The following is a 25,026-nucleotide window of genomic DNA, read 5'->3' on the forward strand; positions in this document are numbered from 1 at the left end:
CTTGATGAATAGTGAACTTTATGGAATTAATACATTAGTGAATTAACATTTGGTTAATGATGACAGGTGGAAGGAGGAGGTCTGTGCTCATGAAGTGATACTGGTGTTATTTTAAAGGGGGTGGCCCATGTGCAACCAGACGGTTGTTGGCATCCGTCTGTCTCGAGAGACAATGGAGTCTGCTTCTGGGGGGTGAAGTTAGATTGCTACATTAGCAGCACTGAAGTGACCTCTGTGGTGTGCAAGCCTGGGCTGCTGAGACTAGCCATGCTGATGTGGTCCAAAGGAAAACAGAGCAATACTTTTAGCACCAACTTGGCTGCAGGAGTTGCCGGAAGGAGGTGTACAAGGTGCCATTCAACCAAATTAGGGACTCTACTCCGGATTTGTGTAGTGTTTACTGCTTAGCCTTTTCCTCCCCTGAAGATATCCCACAAGGCAGTGGAGGTTTAGGATCAGAGACTTCCTTCTCCTAGACCAGCGGTTCTCAACCTGTGGGTCCCCAGATGTTGTTGGACTACAACTCCCATCATCCCTGAGCTCTGGCCTTGCTACCTATGGAAGATGGGAGTTGTAATCCAACAACATCTGGGGACCCACAGGTTGAGAACTGCTGTCCTAGACAAACTTCATTGCCCCTCACTTCTTTCTACAGCATGTGCAGAAATCACCTTCATGACCATTGGACCCACTGTTGGCCTCATCCACTCAATCCATTAGAGCTTGTCTTATTCTAGGAGCCACAGGCGAGAGCTGAGTGCAGGGTGGAGACCAACTATGGTCAAACTACCCCAGAACAGGCACGATTGCCACCTACTAGAGGTACTCTTCCTCCCCTAACATCCCATACAAAACCAGACTAGTGCAAGGCAATTCAGATTGCTCTGCCAATCAGTTAACTGAACGGCATGATCCTACACAAAGCTACATGAGCTCAGTGGTTTAGGAATGAAACTGATTCATCTGACTTAATACTACATTTGTAGTCACTGGAACATAGCCTCAGACTATTACTGAAAAAAGATTCAGCTCTCTCTTTTTCAAGTGTGCAGTTGGATTTTATATAGTACTTTTCCTCCCACTAGAGGGTGCAGTCATACTATCCAAAGGATGCACTGCCTGATTAAAGACTATGAAAGACCCATTCAAACTTGTTTTCTTCTACTTATTTTTCAAGATTTGTTTCTTTTGTTTGATATGCAGAGCTGTTAACTTGTTCCACTACTGTATCAACCTTCTCTGTAAAAAAAATAAAAAATCTCCAACTTTTTCATGATTTGAGAAATCATGCGAGTAATTATTTTTTGCAAATTGGCTTGGCCGATAGCATCATCATCACCATTTTGCTCCCAACCTCACTATTTACAGGTCCACCTCTCCCCAACAAACCATGCAACTCAATGACACTTCATGAATTTGATGGACTTCAGTCTGCAAAGGTATATGACATTATAAATGCTATACTGCGACTTCAAGGAGGAATGGGAACTTTACACAAATTATTTAAAAACACAACAAAATGAACTGGGCTCCTTGGCGGGTTTTGAATAAACATACACAAGTTTACTGTTGATAACATGAAGGACAGATGTGTAAGGATATATATAATTTTATAATACAGTGGTGCCTCCCAGGCTTAGCGGCTTAGAAAAAGGGGGGAAAGGGAAAAAAACTCGCAAGACTCGCAAGACGTTTTCGTCTTGCGAAGCAAGCCCATAGGGAAATTCGTCTTGCGAAGTGCCTCGAAAAACGGAAAACCCTTTCGCCTAGCGGGTTTTTCATCTTGCGAGGCATTCGTCTTGCGGGGCACCACTGTACACAGAGAAAATATGTGCAGCGAAATAGGAAAAGGAGCTGAGGGAAGTCCATGGTGGTGGTGGGGGAATTATGTAGGGAACTGTATGGTTTGATAATTTGTTATGTGGAAATTGAGCAGTAAAAATATTTTAAATAATAACAAACACTATACTTTAAGTTAGAGTCATAGAATAGTAGAGATGGAAGGGACTCTGAGGATTATCCGGTCCAACCCTCTGCAATGCCAGAATATGCAGCTGACCGAACCTGCAACCTTGGTGTGACCAGCACCATGCTCTAACCAACTGAGCTATCCAGTCACCAGAAGACTCTTTGCTGTTTTTGCTGCAAGAGACTAACACCGCTACACCTCCGGGCATGATCTGAGAATGCCCAAATTCCATTCTGCAGGCCATCAATAGCGTTTAAAGTGCAAGGCAGATGGGAATCTTTCCTATGGGGCTGTTTGCACGAATGCATTGCATCCAACAGCAGCCAGTGATATCCCACTGAAAGCTCACAAGCAGCCTGTGAAGGAATGTGTTGTGTAGGGGAGGAACCTGTGGATCCCCCAAAGACCCTCTGCGACCAACTGGCTGCACACTTGGAGGATTAAGTCACTCAGCTTTGGAGTGATCGTGACTCTGCACTTGCTGAAGCTCCGGCTGAAATATCATATTATGGCCCGAATATAAGCCACACTTTTTGTTTCCAAATTCCGACTGTGAAAAGTTCAAGTGTGGCTTATATTCGGAACTGGGTGCGCCTGCCTCCCAGAACTACCACCCTGAAGTGCATCTTATATTCAGGCCAATACGGTATGCAGTGCTGTTATTGAGGATGTTTTGCAGGGTCAGTTTCACCTTATGCAATCAGCTGATGTAGTCAAGGCAATGTGTCCGACAACTTGCCCCCTAGACCCCTGTCCATAGAACCATAGAACGGTAGAGTTTGAAGGGACCCCATGGTCATCTAGTCTAACCCCCTGCAATGCAGTTGGCCCATCATCATCATCATCATTTTTAATTTGTATACCGTCTTTCTATCTTACAATACTCAAGGCGGTTTACAAGCTGAAGAAACAAAAAATGTGCAGCTTATAACAATCTAATGCAATACAAAAATGTGGTAATAAAACAACTTTAAAATAGGCAACCTACATCAAAAAAATAACATTCAACAATCTTTAGAATAGCATAAAATAATAATATCAACATATAAAAGTTAAGCAGAAATCCACTCAGCAGTTACAATAAATATCTAAACTATAATCAATAAAACAATGGCAAGCCACACTATATAAAATAATACAGTACACAATGCGAAGCAGAGACTAGAGGGTAGAGCAAGGCAGGTGGAAGGAGGCCCTTACAGTTCTTCCTTCAGGGACAGCTCCTTCATGAGGAGTCCCAGGAACAGGGGGTGGGGCAAGGCAGGTGGGGCAGGGGGTGTGGCAACCAACTGCCACAAGCCCCTTTTAGGGCTGGGGGTGGAGAGGACCGTGGTGGGGCAGCCCCAAGCATTCTTGGAGGACAAAGATTATTTAGATCCATTCCAATCTGGGTTCAGACCTGGCCAGCGTTTCGGTCAAACTGATGCATGACCTTTTTGCAGAGAGTGGGACAAGGGGATTATGACCTTGTTCCAGCTTCTGGATCAGTCATCCGTGTTTGAGACCATAGACCATGACATCCTCTTGAACCAACTCTGGGGAATGGGAATTAGGGTATGACAGTGCCTCCAATACTACCTTTAGGACCAAGTCTAGAGTGTAGCATAGCTTTTGGGCCCCTGGTGGCTACTTTAAAGGGTGCCGCAGGGGTAATAATAATAATAATAATAATAATAATAATTTATTACTTATATGGCTCCCAACAGATTATTAAAAACACAATAACACATCAAACATAAAAAACTTCCCTAAACAGGACTGCCTTCAGATGTCTTCTAAAAGTCAGATAGTTGTTTGTTTCCTTGATATCTGAAGGGAGGGTGTTCCACAGGGAGGGTGCCACCACTGAGAAGGCCCTCTGCCTGGTTCCCTGTGACCTCACATCTCACAGTGAAGGAACCGCCAGAAGGCCCTCAGCGCTGGACCTCAGTGTCTGGGCTGAACGATGGTGGTGGAGACACCCCTTCAGGTATACTGGGCCAAGGCTATTTAGGGCTTTAAAGGTCAGCACCAACACTTTGAATTGTGCTTGGAACTGTACTGAGAGCCAATGTAGGTCTTTCAGGACCAGTGTTATATGGAACTATTACACTGCAGTGCTATCTACATGAAGCCATTGGGAGCAGTCATTAGGAGTTTTGGGGTTAGATGCCCTCAGTATGCAGATGCCACTCAGTTCTATTTCTCCATAACATCTGAATCAGGAGAGGCTGCAAAGTCCCTGGATGCGGGAAAACAAGCTGAGCTTGAATCCTGGCACTGGGGGTGAGTCGTTCCTATGTCTGAGAAATTGGTTGGTTGCCTACCTTGAATGGGGTCACACTCCCTGTGAAGGGATTTGCAGTTTGTGGGGGGGTGTTTCTGCATCCAGTTCTGCCACTGGAGGCTCAGGTAGCCTTGGGGGCTAGAAATGCCTTTTTACCAACAGCAGCTGGTTCAACAGCTCTCTCCCACTCCCCTCAGGGCAAGCACTTCCTTTGCCTACAGCAGCTCTTAAGAGCCAAAGGGACTGGGCTTCGGGGCATGAACACATGAGAAGTGTTCCCATACTTGCACCACAGCCTTAATGATGTGATAGCAGGGGAGTAGTGGAGAGAAGGAAGAGGCAATTTTATACAGTGACATACACACACACACAGAGAGAGAGACCTAGTTTACTGGGCCTCACAGGCTCACATTATAATTTAGAGCCCTGTACAAATTGTCTCTTGGAAATCTCCACTTCAGTTGTGGCTGAAGAAGACAGAAGGGCCACTTCAGCAAATTTCATCACAGGGAGAAGACATTTTCCAACAGGAGTCAGCTCTAATAGGAGTGAGACTCACTGTTAGCAGTAGCACAATGTTTTCCTTCCTTTCTATCTTAGGCTTCTCATTGTGGTCACTTTAAACCACAGAGGGGCAGGTTAATTCTGTGTCCAGGGCGGCTGTCTACCAGCTCCACTTGGTAAGCAGGCTAAAACTCTACCTGCCCGCCAGAGTGGTGCATGCTCTAGTTATCTCCCGTTTGGACTACTGCAATGTGCTCTAAGTGGGGCTACCTTTGAAGGTGACTCAGAAACTGCAATTAATCCAGAATGCAGCAGCTAGACTGGTGACTGGGACTGGCCACCGGGACTACATAACACTAGTCCTGAGAGATCTGCATTGGCTCCCAGTACGTTTCCGAGCACAATTCAAAGTGTTGGTGCTGACCTTTAAAGCCCTAAACGACCTCGGTCCTGTATACCTGAAGGAGTGTCTCCACCCCCATCGTTCAGCCCCACTGAGATCCAGTGCCAAGGGCCTTCTGGCGGTTCCCTCATTGTGAGAAGTGAGGTTACAGGGAACCAGACAGAGGGCCTTCTCGGTAGTGGCGCCCACCCTGTGGAACACCCTCCCTTCAGATGTGAAGGAAATAAGCAGCTATTCTATCTTTAAAAGACATCTGAAGGCAGCCCTGTTCAGGGAAGTTTTTAATATTTAATGCTGTACTGTTTTTAACATTAAAATGGGAGCTGCCCAGAGTGGCTGGGGAAACTCAGCCAGATGGGCGGGGTATAAATAAATTATTATTATTATTATTATTATTATTATTATTATTATTATTATTATTATTATTAAACAGGAGCAGAGGCAATGGTGTCGACAACCCACCCACTATTTTTGCCTTCGCTTTGGGTTGGGGGGAGGTGTGAAAGTTGCCACAAAAATAGGGTGAAGAATATTCAGAGGAAATTTGGCTGTGGGGGTGCCTTCTTTTTCTGCCAGGAGTTGATGAGGGGAAAGGGGGGGATCTTGGAAATTTCTCTCAGAAAAAAGTGTCCTAAGGAATTTCAGCTTAGCTCCTGCTAAGTGCTCTTGCATAGCATGCCAGCCCTGCTGGCTAATAGCATTAGAAGCATAACAGCCATGGGCTTTCAGCTTCTTTTCAGATTTTAAATGTATGAATTTTGCTTTTCAAAAAGATCCCCAAACATGCATGCCTTCCTTTGCCTTTATATAATGGAAACATTTCAGAACATGTTAGAAAACATTCTGGGTGAAGAATGGTTTTCAAAACAGTTATCAGCAACAACTCTTTGTGATTTGACAGCATGGAAAAGATTGCTGTTCCTGGTTATTTTAATCTAAACAGGAATCCTGATCAACACTGCAGACGAAGAATTCTTATCTCATAAATACTCACTTATTTCCCCATTACCACCCACAAGAATATCCGATGAGCAACAGATATAAACGGAAGTCTACTATATTATTTGTTCTATTATACCTGGGAGCACAGCATGAAGAATTGGACTTGAGCACTAACAAAAAGGAGCATAGCCTGACTCTCTCGTAACTAATGATTAACTACATTCTTGCCCAATGTCGACTTCCAATCGAGGTTTGCAGTTCATGGCAATATAAGGGTATTTACAAGGCAAGATCTGAATATTCTAGCTGGTGGTGTGTGTGTGTGTGTGTGTGTGTGTGTGTGTGTGAGAGAGAGAGAGAGAGAGAGAGAGAGAGAGAGAGAGAGAGGTTGGAGGCAGAGTGCACAAATTAGGACTGGTTCACACATTACAGTTGCCATGGGAATGCTGTCAAAAATGGCTACCCAGTGATGCTCACAAGGTTTCAAGCACTGACTATGCAACAGCCACATAATACTTGCAAAAGTGGCCCTCTATGCCCACAGTAACCACCGTTGTCTGGCACAGTGTGCTGGCTAATACTGGGCACGATGAAAAGGTAGCAAATGGTTAGTTATTTAATTTATTGTTGTTCCATTTTCCTTCCCAGAGTAGAGGAGAGTGTTTATGGGGTTTTTTCTATGTAAGATGCTAAAATAACTTTACTGGCCTTAGGTACTATGGAGAGATGCCATTTTCTGCTGTACCTCAGGCAATAACTTGAGTGGGCCCCAACTGTGGGGGCAGTGAAAAACCACAGTGTAGTGTGTGTGTGGGGGGGGTCACATTGTATGAGAAATACTTCCAAACATTAGTGACCAGCTGGAATTTGCTTGCCAAAACAATATTTTTTCTAAGGTTATCCCCCATCCTAACCATATCCCCTGCTTTGGGACATACATGTTCATTGCATAGTGCATAATACCACCATACAGACATTATAGGCTGCTGATGTAAAGCCACATTTCCAACATGTTGTAGCATTTGCTTCTCCACCTTTCAGCAAATGCAGTCCCCAACAATAACAAGCTACACCTACAAGCTACACCTACCTTCTTTGATACAACCATTAAAGGTACAGAAATGCTACCCTATGTCATCATACCTATACAGACAAAACCTCAGCAATGACATCAAATGCACCTCTTCTTCTTTTTTGCAAAGCAAATGAATATGCAAAACCCTCTCCCCTTCTATGTTTATGCAAAATTTCTTGGATCCATATAATATACCTGTTTTTAGCCTCCTTGTTTTCTATTCACACTTCAGTTGTGCATAACAACACACACTCTCAAAGTTCAGTGAGATGGAAAATTGGTTTCTACTTAATACGGAGTATTTTCAGCTGGGTGGTTCTACCATTTCGTACATACTAACAATGTAGAATTTGCAGTCTACTCAGAAGTTGCAGCTGCAATCCAGAGTGTTCAATGGAACTTACTCCTAACTGGTTTACAGCTGAGGCTCAAGTATCACTACGCATCCACACAAATGTGCCTCTTAATATGGTCCAAGTCTTCATTTCTGATGCTCTGGAGGCAGGGTGGGTTACAATGCTAGTAGAACTCCCACCTTGATAAGATGGTAAGAACAATTACATGAGAGAAAAACCCATTGAAATTAGCGGGACATACTTCTGAATAAACGTGTTTAGGGTCACACTGCACAGCTCTCTTCTCAAGCATCCCTAAAACTACAGCTGAGTCAAACCACTCACATCACAATGGAAATCTGAAAGGAATGACTCTAGAACTTGTACAACTCTTATAGCCAAATCCCAATGAATTAGGAGTATTTAGGATTGCAGCCTTAGAGAAGTAAAATACAGACGTATCAACCACATCGTTCGAACACTGAGATCTATTTTCTGCATCGGTTGAAAATTCAACTACTTACCCTTCTGCGCAGAGCAACATATCCATAGCAGAAGCAGAGCAGTATAGCTCAGCAAATGTGGCATCGTTACCGAGCCTTGCAAAGGGTTGACACCCTTCGCAAACAGATTCTGCCTGGTTGCCTCTTAGTCTCTGCTACATCCACTTAGCCTCTCCTGATTGTGCCAAGGAATGACCTTGCTTAAGCTTTTTCTTCTCACTTCACCAATCACTTCCCCCTCTAACCCTGTTGCAACATGCACACAATCAGCCTTTTCTTTTGGCAGAGAATTATGCAAACGAAGTAGAAAATACTTCCCCAATTTCTCAACTGCCTCTGTCCTTCCTGCTCTGTTTGCTTTCACTCTTTCATGCTTCACATATGTGGCTATTTTCATTGGGAATTTCCCAGAAAACTCAAACAGAATTGCACTGGCCTACAAGCTGCCCAAAGGATTCCAGATTTCACAGAGGTTCCAGAATTTTACCATATTGGCTGCTAACATTTACACCTATTCCTTGCTCCCCACTAACACTAATCCCAAACATGATTCATTACATCTTATTCAGTTCTTCTGAAAATATTATTGGGGGAAGGGACCTGCATCATTTACATAAGGTCAACAAGGTACAGTGGTACCTCGGGTTAAGTACTTAATTCGTTTCGGAGGTCCGTTCTTAACCTGAAACTGTTCTTAACCTGAAGCACCACTTTAGCTAATGGGGCCTCCTGCTGCCGCTGTGCCGCCAGAGCACAATTTCTGTTCTCATCCTGAAGCAAAGTTCTTAACCTGAGGTACTATTTCTGGGTTAGCAGAGTCTGTAACCTGAAGCGTATGTAACCTGAAGCATATGTAACCTGAAGTACCACTGTATTGGGTGCTGCACGTTAACGTACAGTACTTATTTATTTGAAACATTTCAACTCAAGGCAGCTGGCTGCAAGGATAAAAACGCGTATTTACAATTTAAAATGAAGTAATCTAAAATAAATCTTAAAGTATAACACTAAAACAGTAAAGGAGCAGCAAAAAATTACAGAAGACAGCAGGTAGGAATGGGTAAATCTGTCAGTCTTTCAATTTATCATTTCTCCACATTTACATATCAGTTTGCAACTTTCCATTTTAAAAGTTCTCAGAAAGTTCATCAGAATGTTAGTGTGGATTTATTCTCCCCCCCCCCCCCGAATTTTTGCCTAGTATACTTTTTTTTTTGCAAAGCAGTTTTCCCTAATAAAATGTATTTTTATATGCTATTTTCACTAATATATGAATGTTATGTACATTTTACACCAGTATATGTATTTTGTGCACACATGACTTGAATGGGCAATTGATTGCAAAATTCAGGGAGTGGTCTCAATACGTGGGAGAACAAAGTAGAGACCTTTGCAATAGAAAAGCAAGGTGAGGAGCCTGCTTTTATGGATGAACTATAATGGAAGTTGAATGTCTTTGGAAAAATTGGGTGCAATTCCACCTCTGACAGCATTTGGATGTCACAGCAAAGAATGGTTACAGTGCAATGATAAGCTATAAGACTATGCAAGCCTCAGTATAACACACACAGCCATGCAGAATGTCTGAGGATGAAATCAGCAGCTTTTGTTTACATTTTACTGACAGCAGTGTAGTGTTACATTTGAACTCAGACAAACTGTGGTTAGTTAGAACTATGGTTTACTAAAACAAGCCGATTTCTAACCATGGTTTATGAAGCTGGCTTGTTTCAGGAAACTTAATATTAACCACAGGGTTTTTTTGGGTTCAGATGTAATACTAAATTGGGGATAATTGAAAATAAAATTGTTGCCTAGGCTCATACTTGTAATTAAAAGCCACCGTTTACATTGTTCCTGAACACCTTTAAAAGTAACTGCATTAAAGCAATCTAAACAAAACAATGGTGTAGGCTTCCTTGGAAAAATACATTGAAAAATAATCTCAATGAAGTGTGCACAAGATTGCAGCAACTACCTATTGCTAGGTGTGCTTATTCATAAATGAGTTCTACAGAATTCAGTAGGACTCATTTCCTGGTCAACGAACTTAACATTTAAGTCTTAGAGTCAATTGTTGCCCTTTGGTTCAGGCAGCAAAACGAACATCATTGTGCTTTCAAATTAGCATGAAGGAACCCTGTACACACAGGGATGCACAAAAGGCCTATAGAAGATATCCAGTTACTTCTCTTGCATCTCAGATTTTGATGTATCAACAGCTCAGAATTTGCCAAGGTATTCGACAAGGACTAGAACCCCCATGAACATTTTTATGTGATTTGGCATTCCTTTATGACATATACAGTGGAAGCATCATTTTCAAGACTAGCCTTCGTCATTCACAAGCCTGGTGAATCTGGGGCTAGGTCTGATGATCTGAAAATGCTGATAATCTTTACCTGGACTTTATTTTAACCCATGAGGCAACTACTCATTCTGCGTGCCTATTTTATGGTTTCGTATTTCATCTTCCAATTTTTGTCCGTTATAATCGTTCTGTTTTATATACATTATAAAATGAAATAATAACTTTTGCCCCCTCCCCCCAATTCTGCCACCATCTATAGATGTTCTATATTTTCAGAATAGTAGATTTGGTGTACAAAAGCAAGGCTCAGGATCAGTCTTCTAATGAGAAGATTGAATTATCTGCTTTCCCCAAAATATTCCTACCATCTCTGTATGATTCTTTTGGGGGAAGAGAGATGCAATGAGAACAAATATAAAAAAGTAGTAATTCTGTTTTTGTTTTCTTAAAGACCTCTTAACAGCAACCCAGTCTTGAATAAGTTTACCCAAAGTTTGAGATCCATTAAACTGAATGGGTGCACTGGATTGAAGTCTTAGAAGCTGAAATATCCCATTCTTTCCCCTTTGAAGTTTGAGTCTTCTGTCCTCTTACTCTGTTCTTTGCTCTCCCCTCCCCATTCAATTCACTTTTCATCAATATCCAGCCCCTCATTCCAGCTGGCTTTACGGTTAACTTCTTCAGCCTCCTCTAAACTTTGGCCAGCCGAAATTAAGTTTATCGTTAGTTTTGGCCTAAGAATTATCCAAGGGAGTTCCTTCTCGGAACATGAAAACAAACAGTTCTTCTGCAATGTTTGCTAACTAGACATGTCAGCATGGTAGGGAGGCAGAAGATCAGACAGATATTTGTGGTACCATAAATGGCTGGGGAAATTGCTTTCGTAACCTTTTTTTACTTCCTTTAGTATGTTACTGTTGTTACAATGAAGATTTTCTAAACCCAGATGTATTTCTTTAACAATAGGGAAAGGTAGAAATTTTAAGCCTAGAGTTTTCTTTTTAAATGTTTTGAGAAACCTGATGTTTGCACAGATCAACAGAGTAAAAGAAAAACTTTAAAAAGGGGAAGAGAAAGAATAGCAGTCCATTTTAAGTTAATAGATATGTAACTATTTACCTTCCATTTATATATATAATTTTATTGTCAGTCCAAGCACTTGTGGGTTTTCCCCCCTAAACTGCTCAATTGCAATCTAGAACCATTGCATATTTTCTGAAACGGAAAAGTGCTTTTTGAGCAATTGGTTGCATTCTGAAAACAAAGGCTCATTGCAGATTGACTCTGCAGCACCCCACAGTATGTCCATTTGAAAACAGATGATAGCACAGGTAAGTGGACCTGGCAATGCGGGCTGCATCCGTACATCCCCGTTGACATGTGTGGCCAATGTACCACGATGTTATTTATTTATTAGGTACATTTCTATATCACCCTTCATCCAAAGTTCACACAGTGGTTTACAATATAAAAACACAAATAATAGCAAATAATAGCTAAACCAAGAAACCCTGCCATTACTAGTACAGGAATAATCATAAGTTCATTTATCATTGTTGACCTGCAGTCAACTGCAGACAAAGCACAATCTCCACTTCCTTCTTCATTCACCCGAGGCAAGTAATTCTTTGCATATATCATAGTATCTTTGGCCTTAACTGATGGACTTTACACCCAATTCAAAAGAATGTAAGATAATATGGAGATAGCACAATATGGTTCTGAACAGAGTACACAGAAGTCTAGTGGGGCATCTAATGAAGTACTTCTAGCAGTTCAAGGATTTCTACTTGCACAATGGAATGTCCACTCCCTCTCCTTTGCCCACGAGTCCTCTGTGCCCACCCCAAATTTGCCCAGAACTGATTTAGGTTAGCACATGGGGAGAGCAGAGGGAGGGATGCAAAACTTTCTTACACAGCAAAAGGTCACCACTGTACAGTGGTACCTCGGGTTACAGGCGCTTCAGGTTACAGACGCTTCAGGTCACAGACTCTGCTAACCCAGAAATAGTACCTCAGATTAAGAACTTTGTTTCAGGATGAGAACAGAAATCATGCTGCGGCGGCAGCGGGAGGCCCCATTAGCTAAAGTGGTACCTCAGGTTACGAACAGTTTCAGGTTAAGAACGGACCTCCAGAACGAATTAAGTTCTTAACCCGAGGTACCACTGTACTAGACATACTTTGTGGGATGAAGCAACAGCCTAGTTTTTGACTGTGGTGCATGTTTAGTACTACTGATGACATCCACAACAGCAGAGGGAATAAAAATGGGAACACATGATGCGCTGTGTTTCCTGTTGCTCTCTTTGAGCGCCTGGAACATTTAAGGAACACCCTTGGCATTAAAATAAAGCATATCCTGCAGTTAATATAACAACCCACAATGTGCCTGCCTGTCGATCATTACATTTGCTTAGCCCTTTTTAAAATTAGATATCCAGTTCATTGGGTTGCCAACCTGACCACAGCCAAGGTTGAACGATTCAACAGCTCAGCTGTGCCAGTTGTTCAAAACAAGTCCCTGGCTTACTGGTTTATTTACATTTTAAATCCTGCTGCTAGAAGATGTATGACGAACACTCTTGCAGAGACCCACAGGGATGTTTTAAACACTGGTTCTTATGGCAAAATGCATCTGTGGATTGAGTTTCTGAAGAATGGTTGCAGATAGTTCATTCCTGAATTTTGCAAATTTTATCCCATGCCTGAAATTCTCTGCTCCCAGGAGTTGAGTCCACCAAACTGTTTGCAGTGCCCGTTATTATCAATCTTACTCCATCAGCATATATTTCTTACCCTGTCCTAACTAGAACAAGCTAAAACAATCTTTGTGCCATACATTATCTGTTCTCTTCCCTGCCCATTTAAATTTGTTGGCGTCATTTCACGATTTACCTGTATTGAAAGACAAGGCCAGCTTCTACAATGTTCAGTATTTGGTAGGTTATAACAACAAAGAAGGACAGTCTTAAATGTTTGTTTTAAATAACCTCCTCAGTGAACTTTTGGAACTAACATATTTCTTCTCCCCCTCCCCCTAAAATAGATATTTTAAATTTATTTTCCTGTTGATTGTCATGATTCTTTAAAGGTAACAAAGCAATGCAAGTGAATTGCTTAAAACATGTTAATGCATCTATTCAGCTGCTGTCTTTTCTACTGAGAAGTCCCAGTGACTATAATGTGACATTTCCCATACGTATTCATGGGAAAGATAGCAGTCCTTCATTAATCTAATCTATTTATCACTTGTGTTAGACCACAGACTCCATGCAAGGCTTGGAGATGGCTCTTTTCAGGAGCACTACACAATACACACTAGCATATACCCAGATAACAAGCCAGCACAAGATAAGACAATAACTTTTTAATGTGACTCAGAGAAACATGAAATGTGGGCCATGAACAATGAAGGGGACGGGGAATCTAGAAAGCATAGAAATAGATTCATTCATTGTTAGTCAGACTAAACAAACACCCATACCAATGGGTGTGTCAAGCAATAAAGGAATTTGGAAAGTCTGGAAAAACACACACGTGGAAACCCACTTTGTGGGTAATGCAGATTCATACAAACACAGTGACACTGGACGTCATAATCAACTTATTAGGCGATTGAGCCTTTGGCATGAAGAATCTCCTGCTCCAAGGTTTGAAACTGGCTGCTTCTTATAAGCCCCTTTTGAGTCAGTTTGGGTTTTGACATGATGCAAATAGTGGTTAGACAAAAACAGTAACAAAAGTTTCCAATCTCCTCACCCCCATGTGAAAAGAAGGCACGGAAGAAGCTCATAAGCCTGGGGATTTGCCCAGGCTCCTAAACTGAACAATAAATCATAGTTTATAATCATTGATGAAAGCAACCACTAGATATGTTTGGACCATTTTCCTGTGCTCCCTTTCTCTTCTTTTTCCTAAAGTGTTTTATTAAATGTTTTTAGTTTTCCATGGACACAGCAAACACAAACTAAAGTAAAATGAAATAAGTTGGTAGCAGGAGGAGAGGAGAGGGTAGGGGAAAGGTGTGGATCAAGGTTTGCTCACCTTCAGTGTATGGTCAAACAAAATACCTGAGTTCAGCACAGGCCTGACATATAGTTTAGTAAAAATCTGTGATATGCAGGTACTTCATGTATGGTGAGCAAGGATAGCTCTTTGGCTTGTTGGTGGATTGTTGGGCTGTGTTAACTTTTTCATTTTTATAAAAGGATAGGAAAAGCAACTAACAGAGCTCAGCTAATCCATTTCTACCGTAATGTTGCAAGAATCCATACAACCGGGGGCCACTAGGGGGCGCATCAGAAGATGGGTGACAATAACATCTCTCCGACCCACACGAGGTAATTTGGAGGCTATGATGGGAGTAATTAGCCTCCCTACCCCCCCCCCCAGGATGGGGGGGGGACTGCCCTTGCCTGCTGTGCCCTATACCACCCCCGAATTTGTGGGGATGGGGGCACTAGGTACAAAGCCCTTCTGTGGGATTTCAGCGCTCCTGGACGCTGTCCCTGATCCACGCCACTAGCTGCAAGAACTTCAAAAGAAACAATTTGGATGAAGGAATGCACATATTTCAAGGAAGGAGGGGGAGTAAAGACTGCTAACAGAAGAGATCTCTGATAAAACAAGACGAGTCGGAGGAACAAGAATAAATCATGAGAAGATACGCCAAGACTCGGTATGGCAAATGACTGATGGGGGAGGGGGAAAAAACTTTCCTTTCTTTCCTTATGTGATTAAACAAGAATCCCCTCCCCTTACAAGTCAGAAATGTCGTATTAAGGACTTAAGCTGTGGATTTAAGGCTGTGTGGAGATAAACTTTCGAACCAAAGCATGTTTTAAGAAGAGCATGGAATGTATAAGAGCTTTGGAATGATGCAGTTAAAAATGCCGTCGCCATATTGGGAAGTTCTGTCGGAGGTCTTGAGTCTGGGAGGAGAAATAGCGAAATAGAGCTGTTTTTATATTGTGGGTGAAACTCCTCAGAGGGACTTAAGAGCGACAGTTTTGCGAGATTAATGATGGAAAGAGCGATGTTATCTATGAAGGCGATGATATATGGAAACCATCTTGATTTGAGGATTGGAAGAACGGAAAAATTCACACAGGATTATTATTGGTGTTTATCAGCCTAAGGAGACTATCAGAAGAGATCATAAAGAAAAAAGAGAAAATATATGAACAAGATGTAATGTGGAAACAGCAAGAAAAGACTGGATAGAATGATGAACTCTGTTTGGATTGATTCGGACTGATTTGGACATTAACACAGTAGCAAGAAGATGATCAGAATCCCCCTTCGGATCTTGAAATATGGGTCCCCTCAACAAAAAATTTAAAATTCGGCTTTGTAATTCGGAATTTATGTGATGTGATTTAATTTGATTTGATCGGCCTGTTAATAAAGATTATTTTTTTAAAAAAAGAATCCATACAACTGAGAGGCATCTTATCAATATGACTTTATGCATAAATGTTATTTCTGCTTCTTTTTTGTTTGTTTAGTCATGTCTGACTCTTCGTGACTCCATGGACCAGAGCATGCCAGGCACTCTGTCTTCCATGGCCTCCAGCAGTTTGGTCAGACTCATGTTGATAGCTTCGAGAACACTGTCCAACCATCTCATCCTCCGTTGTCTCCTTCTCCTTGTGCCCTCCATTTTCCCCCAACATCAGGGTCTTTTCCAGGGAGTCTTCTCTTCTCATGAGGTGGCCAAAGTATTGAAGCCTCAGCTTCAGGATCTGTCCTTCCAGTGAGCACTCAGGGCTGATTTCCTTCAAAATGGATAGGTTTGATCTTCTTTCAGTCCATGGGACTCTCAAGAGTCTCCTCCAGAACCATAAAGCAAAAGCATCAATTCTTCGGTGATCAGCCTTCTTTATGGTCCAGCTCTCACATACATACATCACTACTGGGAAAACCATAGCTTTAACTATACGGGCCTTTGTTGGCTAGGTGATGTCTCTGCTTTTTAAGATGCTGTCTAGGTTTATCATTGCTTTTCTCCCCAGAAGCAGGCGTCTTTTAATTTCGTGACTGCTGTTACCATCTGTAGTGATCATGACCAAGCTAATATGAAAAAACCCTCTGTCCAGTATTAAATAGTTCAGTAATGTATCATGTGTGGCCAGTGTCACTGGGGATCACACAATCCCAACATATCACACTGTTTCTGCTCTGGCTGCACAAGCAACCAATATGAGCCTGGTTTTATGTGCCGATTTTAAACTATAAACTCTTACATGACTTGGGACCCCAAACCTCATGCACCTGGCTCTTACAGTAACATGTAGTCTGCCTTTAAATTCTGAAACCAGCAAGCAAATCCCTCCCAAAAGCCTTTTTAGGGGTCAATGTGTAATTAAAAAAGGGTAAAGGTAAAGGACCCCTGGATGGTTAAGTCCAGTCACAGTCGACTAATGGGGTTGCGGCGCTCATCTCGCTTTCAGGCCGAGGGAGCTGGCGTATGTCCACAGACAGCTTTCCAAGTCATGTGGCCAGCATGACTTAACCGCTTCTGGTGCAATGGAACACCATGATGGAAACCAGAGCACACGGAAACGCTGTTTACTTTCCCGTCACAGCGGAAAGTAATTTATCTATTTATCTACTTGCACTGGCATGCTTTCAAACTGCTAGGTTGGCAGAAACTGGGACCAAGCAACGGGAGCTCACTCCATTGTGGGGATTCGAACCGCTGACCTTCTGATCAGCAAGCCCAAGAGGCTCAGTGGTTTAGAGCACAGTGCCACACCTACCTGGTTCTGTCTTATTGGTGCAAGGGGACTCCCTCGGTTTGTGTGCCTGACATCCTTGCTGGTTTTTTCCTTTGGCTAACACTTAACACTAACAAACTGGCTGCATCCGTGCCCAGTCACCAGTTCAAGATCTGCTATGAGCTGTAATGCTGACATCGGTATTACATTGTTCCAGAGATCTTTGCTGCCATTTTTAGCCTCATCGGATACAGACCTCATTCTTTGCAGGATCTGTTTTCCTTCTCTTCCAGTAAGTGCAGCAAATGGATGAAATGCGGGCAAGGAGCATATCAATTTTTTAAAATGGAGATGCACTATTTTCTTGGAAGTTGTTGATGTTTTCCTTAACCAAGTTTGTTTTAGCTGGAACTTAGGAGTTGTTTTGATTATTGTGAAGGCGCTGTGCCAGTAGGCAAATCAGCTTTTATGCACATTGCCATAATAAGCTTGGTTAAAAAAACAAAAATGCAAGCCTTGGTTATGCTTCAGTATTTTTAATGAGATAATACTTTCCCCCGCTAGCCACTAAAAGCTATCCATAAACTCTATTTGAACCACTATGTTGTTCCTCTGTTGCTTTTACAAGAAGTTATCACTCCACCCTTCCTTAATGATGCAATCCTTGGATTCCTTTTGCCCACCAACAGTTTGCTACCAATTCATATTTATTGATGCTTTCCAAAGAGCTAAAACAGGCCAGGATGTCAACAATTTGAGTTCTGGGTCCAGCAAATTACTCAGTTACCTCATCTAAGAGATCTTAGTTCTGGCCCTGTAAAAATACTAAAATTATGAATGAGGATCTCATTTCTAGATGGCATATTCCAAAGCTGCCTAGCTCTGCTTGCACCTAAGAGACTATTATAACAAGCAATACACAAATCAGGGCAAACATCACTTTGAATAACTTTGCAAAGGCTGTATTCTGAACACTTGCTGCTGAACACCCTTTAGTAGTAAAGCAATTACACCGAGCCTTTAAGTATGGAAAACAAAAAGTTATGTTTATTACAATAAATACATACAATGGTACCTTGGGTTAAGAATTCGTTCTGGAGGTCCGTTCTTAACCTGAAACTGTTCTTAACCTGAGGTACCACTTTAGCTAATGGGGCCTCCCGCTGTGCTGCCACCGTGCAATTTCTGTTCTTGTCCTGAAGCAAAGTTCTTAACCCGAGGTACTATTTCTGGGTTAGCGGAGTCTGTAACCTGAAGCGTCTGTAACCCGAGGTACCATTGTATTGGATAGTAAAGAATTCCAAGTTTTAGCAAGGTTGAGGATACAAAGCAGCCATGTTTGCTGTTTGATCTCTGCAGGAGAGGAACAAAAGCAAGATTCAGCCTCTCCTCTCTGCTTCAGAAGTAAGAGTGTGAGAAAGCAGGGAGGGGAAGCAGGAAGTCAGATCAACAACCCTGAGAATAGTCTAGCAATTTAGAAGAGGTCAGTGGTTAGGTTAGAAAAGCAGTCTAGGAAGGATGAAGGTTCCTCTTTCCGTCTCGTTTCTCCCTGGGCAAACTCTTCAGCTTTAATATAAGTTGACACACCTTGTGTCATTTCCCGACACACAGTCCTGACCATTTGTCTAATAGACAAAATGTACCATTTGTGTAGTACATGTGATGGCCTGGGACTCAGGCTCGGACTCGGAACCAGAGGAGTCTCAGTCCGCACCGGATCCTTTGCCTCAGGCGGCATCTGAACCTAGTCTGGAGCCTGATTCTGAAGAGCCCCAGTCTGCACAGGTTCCCCTGCAACAAGCACCAGCTGGGCCGAGTCAGGGGCCTGAGCCTGCCCTGGCTCCAGATGCGGGGATTACTTCATTGCCTTCAGCTGGGCAATCACTTACAGCTGCTCCCTATCAGTTGGGCCCAGAGAGGCTGAGGTGGCCTCCAAATCTAGTAACCCACAGACATCTCCCGAGCTGCAGAGACTAAGGTCTGGGAGTAGGAGAGACCTGAGTACTCGCAGGAGGACTGCTTGCCTTCGGGCAAGACAGGGAGGTGAGTCACTGGGGTATCAGGACTGGTCGTTACCCCGACAAAGATAAAAGGCTGTCAGACCCCCACCCAAGTCGCGGGAGCAACATTGCTGTTTGCCAGAACCTGCCTGAGACCCTGTGCCTGGTTTCCTGCCTTGGCCCTGTTGGACTGACTCCTCACGGAACCCTTGGATTTGGGACCGGACCTGGACTGCGTTGCTTGGGTTACCCCCTGGGCCCAGCACAGTACATAAAAAACTAAGAGCATTTCCTCTTTTTAGTGTATTACTACAGAGCTGGTGGCAAGGAAGAGCAAGGAGACATGAAAGATCATTCAGAATATATGCATCCTAAAACCCGGGCCGACCTGGCAGCAAGTCAGTATGCCAAGACCCCAGTCCAGGATCAAGCAGTGTGTCCAAAGTCCAAAGCGAAGCACAGTCCTTCAGAGATCCTGGAGCAGCCAAGCTGAGGTTCACCAACATGGACAGTTGAGCAGACCTAGCACCTCAGCTCAGCTCCCCTTTTATACTTTGCCTGCTAATTGCAGGGCTGGATGAGGCAGGTGACCCTCACCTGCTCCAAGCCTACTCCAGCTGAGGTATCACATCCCTACATCCCAGAGCTAGCAAGCTCCACCTGGCCAGCTAGGGAGCTGGGCTGTAGGCCCTTGCCTGCCTCAGCCTCCTACTGTGCCATTCCTGCTGCTGCCTATGCCTTAGAACCCGCCGTGTTCATGGGGACAGGGGCTCCTCTGGCTCTGGTGATGTGCACTGACCTCTATCCCCTTGCCACCTTCCATCACCCTGTGAGTACTTCCTACACCAGCCTCTCCTTCCCCAGGTGTATCTCAGTTCCAGCTACACCCTTCGCCGGGATCCTCTTCCTCCTCTTCCCCATTGTCCTGCCAGTTCATGATATCCCTGTTTAGGGAAGTTTTTAATATTTGAAGTTTTGTTCTGTTTAATATTCTGTTGGCATCAGCCCAGAGTGGCTGGGGAAACCCAGACAGATGGGCGGGGTATAAATAAATCATCATCATCATCTTCATCTTCATGCTCATGAATTTGCCCACATTCAAGGGCACCTCCGACCACTGAACTATGCAAAAGCTGATCAAAAACTTGTGTCTGATTTTTATTTTTTATTTCCCCTCCACTCCCTGCCTCTTTCTGTTTTTTGAAAGAAAGAAAGAATTATTTATACCCCACCCATCTGGGTGGCTTCCAACTGAATGTTAAAAACACAATACGGCATTAAACAGTAAAAACTTCCCTAAACAGGGCTGCCTTCAGATGTCTTTTAAAAGTAAGATAGTTGCTTATTTCCTTGACATCTGAAGGGAGAGTGTTCCAGGGTGTGAGATTAGCGTGGAATCCCACAGCTAATTCTCCCCTGGTCTCCTCACTGGCCCAAATAGGACTAATTTAGTCAGCTAGCCCTGGTGATCATCTAATGTTTATTGGATGGATTTTCCCCCTAAACTGATTTTTGATTTTATTGTTATTCACGTTTTATACCGTATTTTATGCTGTTTTTTGTAGCATCAATTAAGTGTTTTAAATTTGTTGTTAGCCGCCCTGAGCCCGGTTTTCTGAACCGGGAAGGGCGGGGTATAAATAAAAAATTATTATTATTATAAGCCTGTGGTGTCTAGTTTTAATTGATTGTATCTGGTCTTTGGCCTGTTCTGGCAGGGCTTTTCTTAACGGTTCTCAAAGTTTCTCAAAGTTTCTTGTTAACTGATTTAAGCTTGGAGATGCAAGCAGCAGTTACAGCTTATGAGGATAATCAAGCTTGCAGTAACACGGCTGAGTCAGAAAAATCAAGTAAGAGAACAAAACATATGGATGTTCGATACCACTATATTAAAAATTTATTTGAGGAAAAAGTAATTAAAATTGTGCATAGTGCAACTGAAAATGTAGTAGCTGCTGTTCTCACAAGATGTTGCATGCAGAAAATGGGTTATGCGAATTGAAAAAAGCTTCAATGTAAAACTGTATAAGGTGTCATTTTTAATGTGAATTAAAAGGAGGGGTGTTAAATTATTTGATACTACATAAGGAAGATTGGGACGTGGGTGGTGCTGTGGTCTAAACCACACAGCCTAGGGCTTGCCGATCAGAAGGTCGGCGGTTTGAATCCCCGTGACAGGGGGAGCTCCCATTGCTCGGTCCCAGTTGCTGCCAACCTAGCAGTCTGAAAGCACGTCAAAGTGCAAGTAGATAAATAGGTACCACTCCGGTGGGAAGGTAAACGGCGTTTCTGTGCACTGCTCTGGTTCGCCAGAAGCGGCTTAGTCATGCTGGCCACATGACCTAGAAGCTGTATGCCGGCTCCCTCGGCCAGTACAGTGAGATGAGTGCAACCCCAGAGTCGTCCGCGACTGGACCTAACGGTCAGAGGTCCCTTTACCTTTTTACTAAGGCAGATAGGCTAGAAATGGGGGAGAAGGTGCCATGGTTTTTAGCTCAATAGCTTAATTTTAGCTAAGTCTTTAATCCTATACAGTGGTACCTCGGGTTACAGACACTTCAGGTTACAGACTCCGCTAACCCAGAAATAGTACCTCGGGTGAAGAACTTTGCTTCAGGATAAGGACAGAAATCGCGAGCCAGTGGCACGGCAGCAATGGGAGACCCCATTAGCTAATGTGGTACCTCATTAAGAACAGTCTCAGGTTAAGAACGGACCTTCAGAACGAATTAAGTTCTTAACCCGAGGTACCACTGTACTTGGAGTAGCATGTGTTTATCTATATGTGCGACAATACATTGTAGCATTTGAAGCCAAGTTCTGCTAGTAAACATCTAATGCCCTTTTAAGATGTTGTGGGAGGGGGCATAATTGGGTTGTCTTTGTTTTTGTTTTTATTATGTATTTTGAGGATTTTATGTTGTGAACTGTCCTGAAATCTACGGGTCTAGGGTGGCATACAAAATAAATAATTGAAAGCTTGTGGATATGCTAGTACAGTGGTACCTCGGGTTAAGTACTTAATTCGTTCTGGAGGTCCATTCTTAACCTGAAACTGTTCTTAACCTGAAGCACCACTTTAGCTAATGGGGCCTTCTGCTGCCACCGCGCTGCCAGAGCAAGATTTCTGTTCACATCCTGAAGCAAAGTTCTTAACCCGAGGTACTATTTCTGGGTTAGCGGAGTCTGTAACCTGAAGCGTATGTAACCTGAAGCATATGTAACCTGAAGCGTATGTAACCTGAGGTACCACTGTTCTATGGATGTGGATGGGTCAATGTATGATTTAGGGGTTTATGGGTTGTTGTTTTTACCTCTTTTGACCTTTTATGAAAAATATGAAAAAGCAACATTTTTATTTCTTACAAACACTTCATTGTTTTGCCATCCCAAGGAAGCCAGGGGACACCAAGCTAGATCCAGAAAGGTCTAAAATGTGGACCTACATGGTCCCTGGAGGGCCTAGGCAAAGAGAAGGGTGAGGAACACTCAGTGCTATTTTTTATATATATAAAAAGAGGTGCCCAAACAACCATGAATGCCTCCCTCATTCTCTTAGAATGGCAATGGTGCCCACCTGAGAAGTGACAGAACTGAGTTCTGGTGAGTTTTGGCTGAGACTCTTGAGAGTCCCAGGGACTGCAAGAAGATCAAACCTCTCCATTCTTAAAGAAATCAGCCCTTAGTGCTCACTGGAAGGACAGATCGTGAAGCTGAGGCTCCAATACTTTGGCCACCTCATGAGAAGAGAAGACTCCCTGGAAAAGACCCTGATGTTGGGAAAGATGGAGGGCACAAGGAGAAGGGGATGACAGAGGACGAGATGGTTGGATAGTGTTCTCGAAGCTATGAAGATGAGTTTGGCCAAACTGCAGGAGGCAATGGAAGACAGGAGTGCCCGGCGTGCTCTGGTCCATGGGGTCACGAAGAGTCGGAAACGACTAAACAACAACAAAGCCCTGGGAACACTTTTTTTATGGGCAGGAGCTCCATAGGTGACCACCAATTTGGCTAGGAATCAAGATTCAAGACAGCCTCTTGGTCAGGGAGCCTCTTGGTTCGCCTCTTGGTCACACATCTGATTGTCGGGTGGGAAACAAATACTTTCTACACTTCCTATAGTGACTTTCATTAGGCCAGTGATGAGGCAGGGCAGTGATGAATAGCCTGAGACTGATTCAACTGGCATTCCACCTTACCACAATCACATGAGATGCATTGCTATGTACTCACATTGGCAATAACTGCAAAAGATTTTGATTTGAAGTCAACAGTTGTTGAACAGGAACTTGGCTTTCCTTTGTTAGTTTATCATGGTATTAGAATAGAAGGGAACTCCCCAAACAATTTCACTTATAATCTGTGCTAAGCACATTCTTGGTTTAGTATACATTTCAAGATATGCTAAGTCCAGGCCTCTGACCTGTGTTTTTGGTAACATGCCATTGCCAGCAGTTGCTGGGGAAACGTGATTATTTGGAGATATTTATTTATTCTGGCAGGTCTGACTTCTAATAATAAAGGTCCAGCGTCGAGGGCCTTCTGGCGCTTTCCTCGCTGCAAGAAGCCAAGTTACAGGGAACCAGGCAGAGGGCCTTCTCGGTAGTGGCACCCACCCTCTGGAATGCCCTCCCACCATATGTCAAAGAGAAAAATAACTACCAAACTTTTAGAAGACATCTGAAGGCAGCCCTGTTTAGAGAAGCTTTTAAAGTTTAATAGGTTATTGTATTCTAGTGTTTTGTTCGAAGCCGCCCAGAGTGGCTGGGGAAACCCAGCCAGATGGGTGGGGTAAAAATAATAATAATAATAATAAATAATAATAATAATAATAATAATAATTAGTCAGGTGGTGACCAAAAAATGGGAGGTACACCTTTATTCTGTCAGTTCTTCCAAATGATTTGGTTGTGGGAATGTGTCAGAACGGCATGTACCATTTCTGGCAAAATTGATATATTTGATGTTAAAGAGTCACACCCAAACACCTTTGTTGAAAAAAAAATGCTTTGATAGCACACTGAAATTATAAATCTCTGGATGCTCTACAAGCTTATGTATTACTATTTCTGATGTTTCATAAGAAACACTATTTTAAAAAGAGTTCTTTGTCAACAAATTCTCCATTCTTTTGAAGAACTCTTCATTGTTGACTGAAAAGCCAGCTTCTAAATGTCTTTCTTCCTGGCGCTAACAGCCTATGAATGGTTAAGTGGTGGCATACTGTTCAGCAGACTCCCAAAGACATCACCTCTAAAGAGGCTGAGTGTTAAATGCCTCACATGATAATTACTTAGGCACTGAGTGATTATTTAAGCCCCTGGTGTAAACAGAAACAGCCATTATCCTAATGTAACTCCATCACTTCGAAAGGCCTAGAGACAACAGCAAATCCCCATGGAATATCACGAAAGTGCAACTTTCCATTAGAAGTTCTGATTTCAAAACCATGCAGAGTAGGCCTGATCAGAAACACCTTCCTCAGCTTTGTCACCCTTTTTGAATGCTGCCAAATTTTGGAGAGGGGCACTTTGGCAGACTTGAGCACAGCAGCAAAAGGGGTCAAAGACATCAAGGATACCACCCCAAATCTCAAAAGCAGGAGGCTACCACATTTCCTTCCAGCAGGGCCAGCACAAGACATTGTGTAGCCTGAGGCAAACAATAAGATGGTAACTTCCCCTTTCACCCTACAGAGAACAGATAAACTGGTGGCTGAATCATATTCAAACACTGGTGACGGAAAGATGTTCAGCACCACACTGGGGGACAACAGGTTAGTGTAGGGGACTGCTGCCCTGCATTCTTCCCTTTTCAACCATAACAGCTTTCTGAAGAAGTAAAGAAGGCCTCTCCTCCTTCCAGAGGGGAGGTGTTGTGAGCGGGAGATGATTCCCGCGTCACGCAGGGGGCATTCTGCCCCCTGCCCTATCCTCATGGCTGGTGCGCCACGCCCCCGGTTGGGCACCCAACCAGGAGGCTCGGTGGGGGCGT

General features: G+C 43.1%; 1 protein-coding gene across 4 annotated transcripts in view; it reads right to left on the minus strand.

The window, feature by feature from the left end:
• The window catches only part of CFH (complement factor H), a 49,993-nt gene extending 41,791 nt beyond the window's left edge, over window positions 1-8,202 (minus strand). For 3 of the 4 annotated variants that reach the window (XM_081865756.1, XM_081865755.1, XM_081865754.1), the window contains exon 1: window positions 8,019-8,200. In XM_081865756.1, coding sequence (XP_081721882.1) covers window positions 8,019-8,082 — 64 coding nt within the window. In that variant the 5' untranslated portion in view covers window positions 8,083-8,200. Of the gene's footprint in view, window positions 1-8,018 lie in introns of all 4 variants that reach the window. The other variant, XM_081865757.1, reaches the window with a different exon arrangement.
• Between the last annotated feature and the right edge of the window lie 16,824 nt (window positions 8,203-25,026).

The sequence above is a fragment of the Podarcis erhardii genome (genome assembly GCF_964252035.2).
Source record: "Podarcis erhardii genome assembly, chromosome: 6".
Taxonomy (NCBI): domain Eukaryota; kingdom Metazoa; phylum Chordata; class Lepidosauria; order Squamata; family Lacertidae; genus Podarcis; species Podarcis erhardii.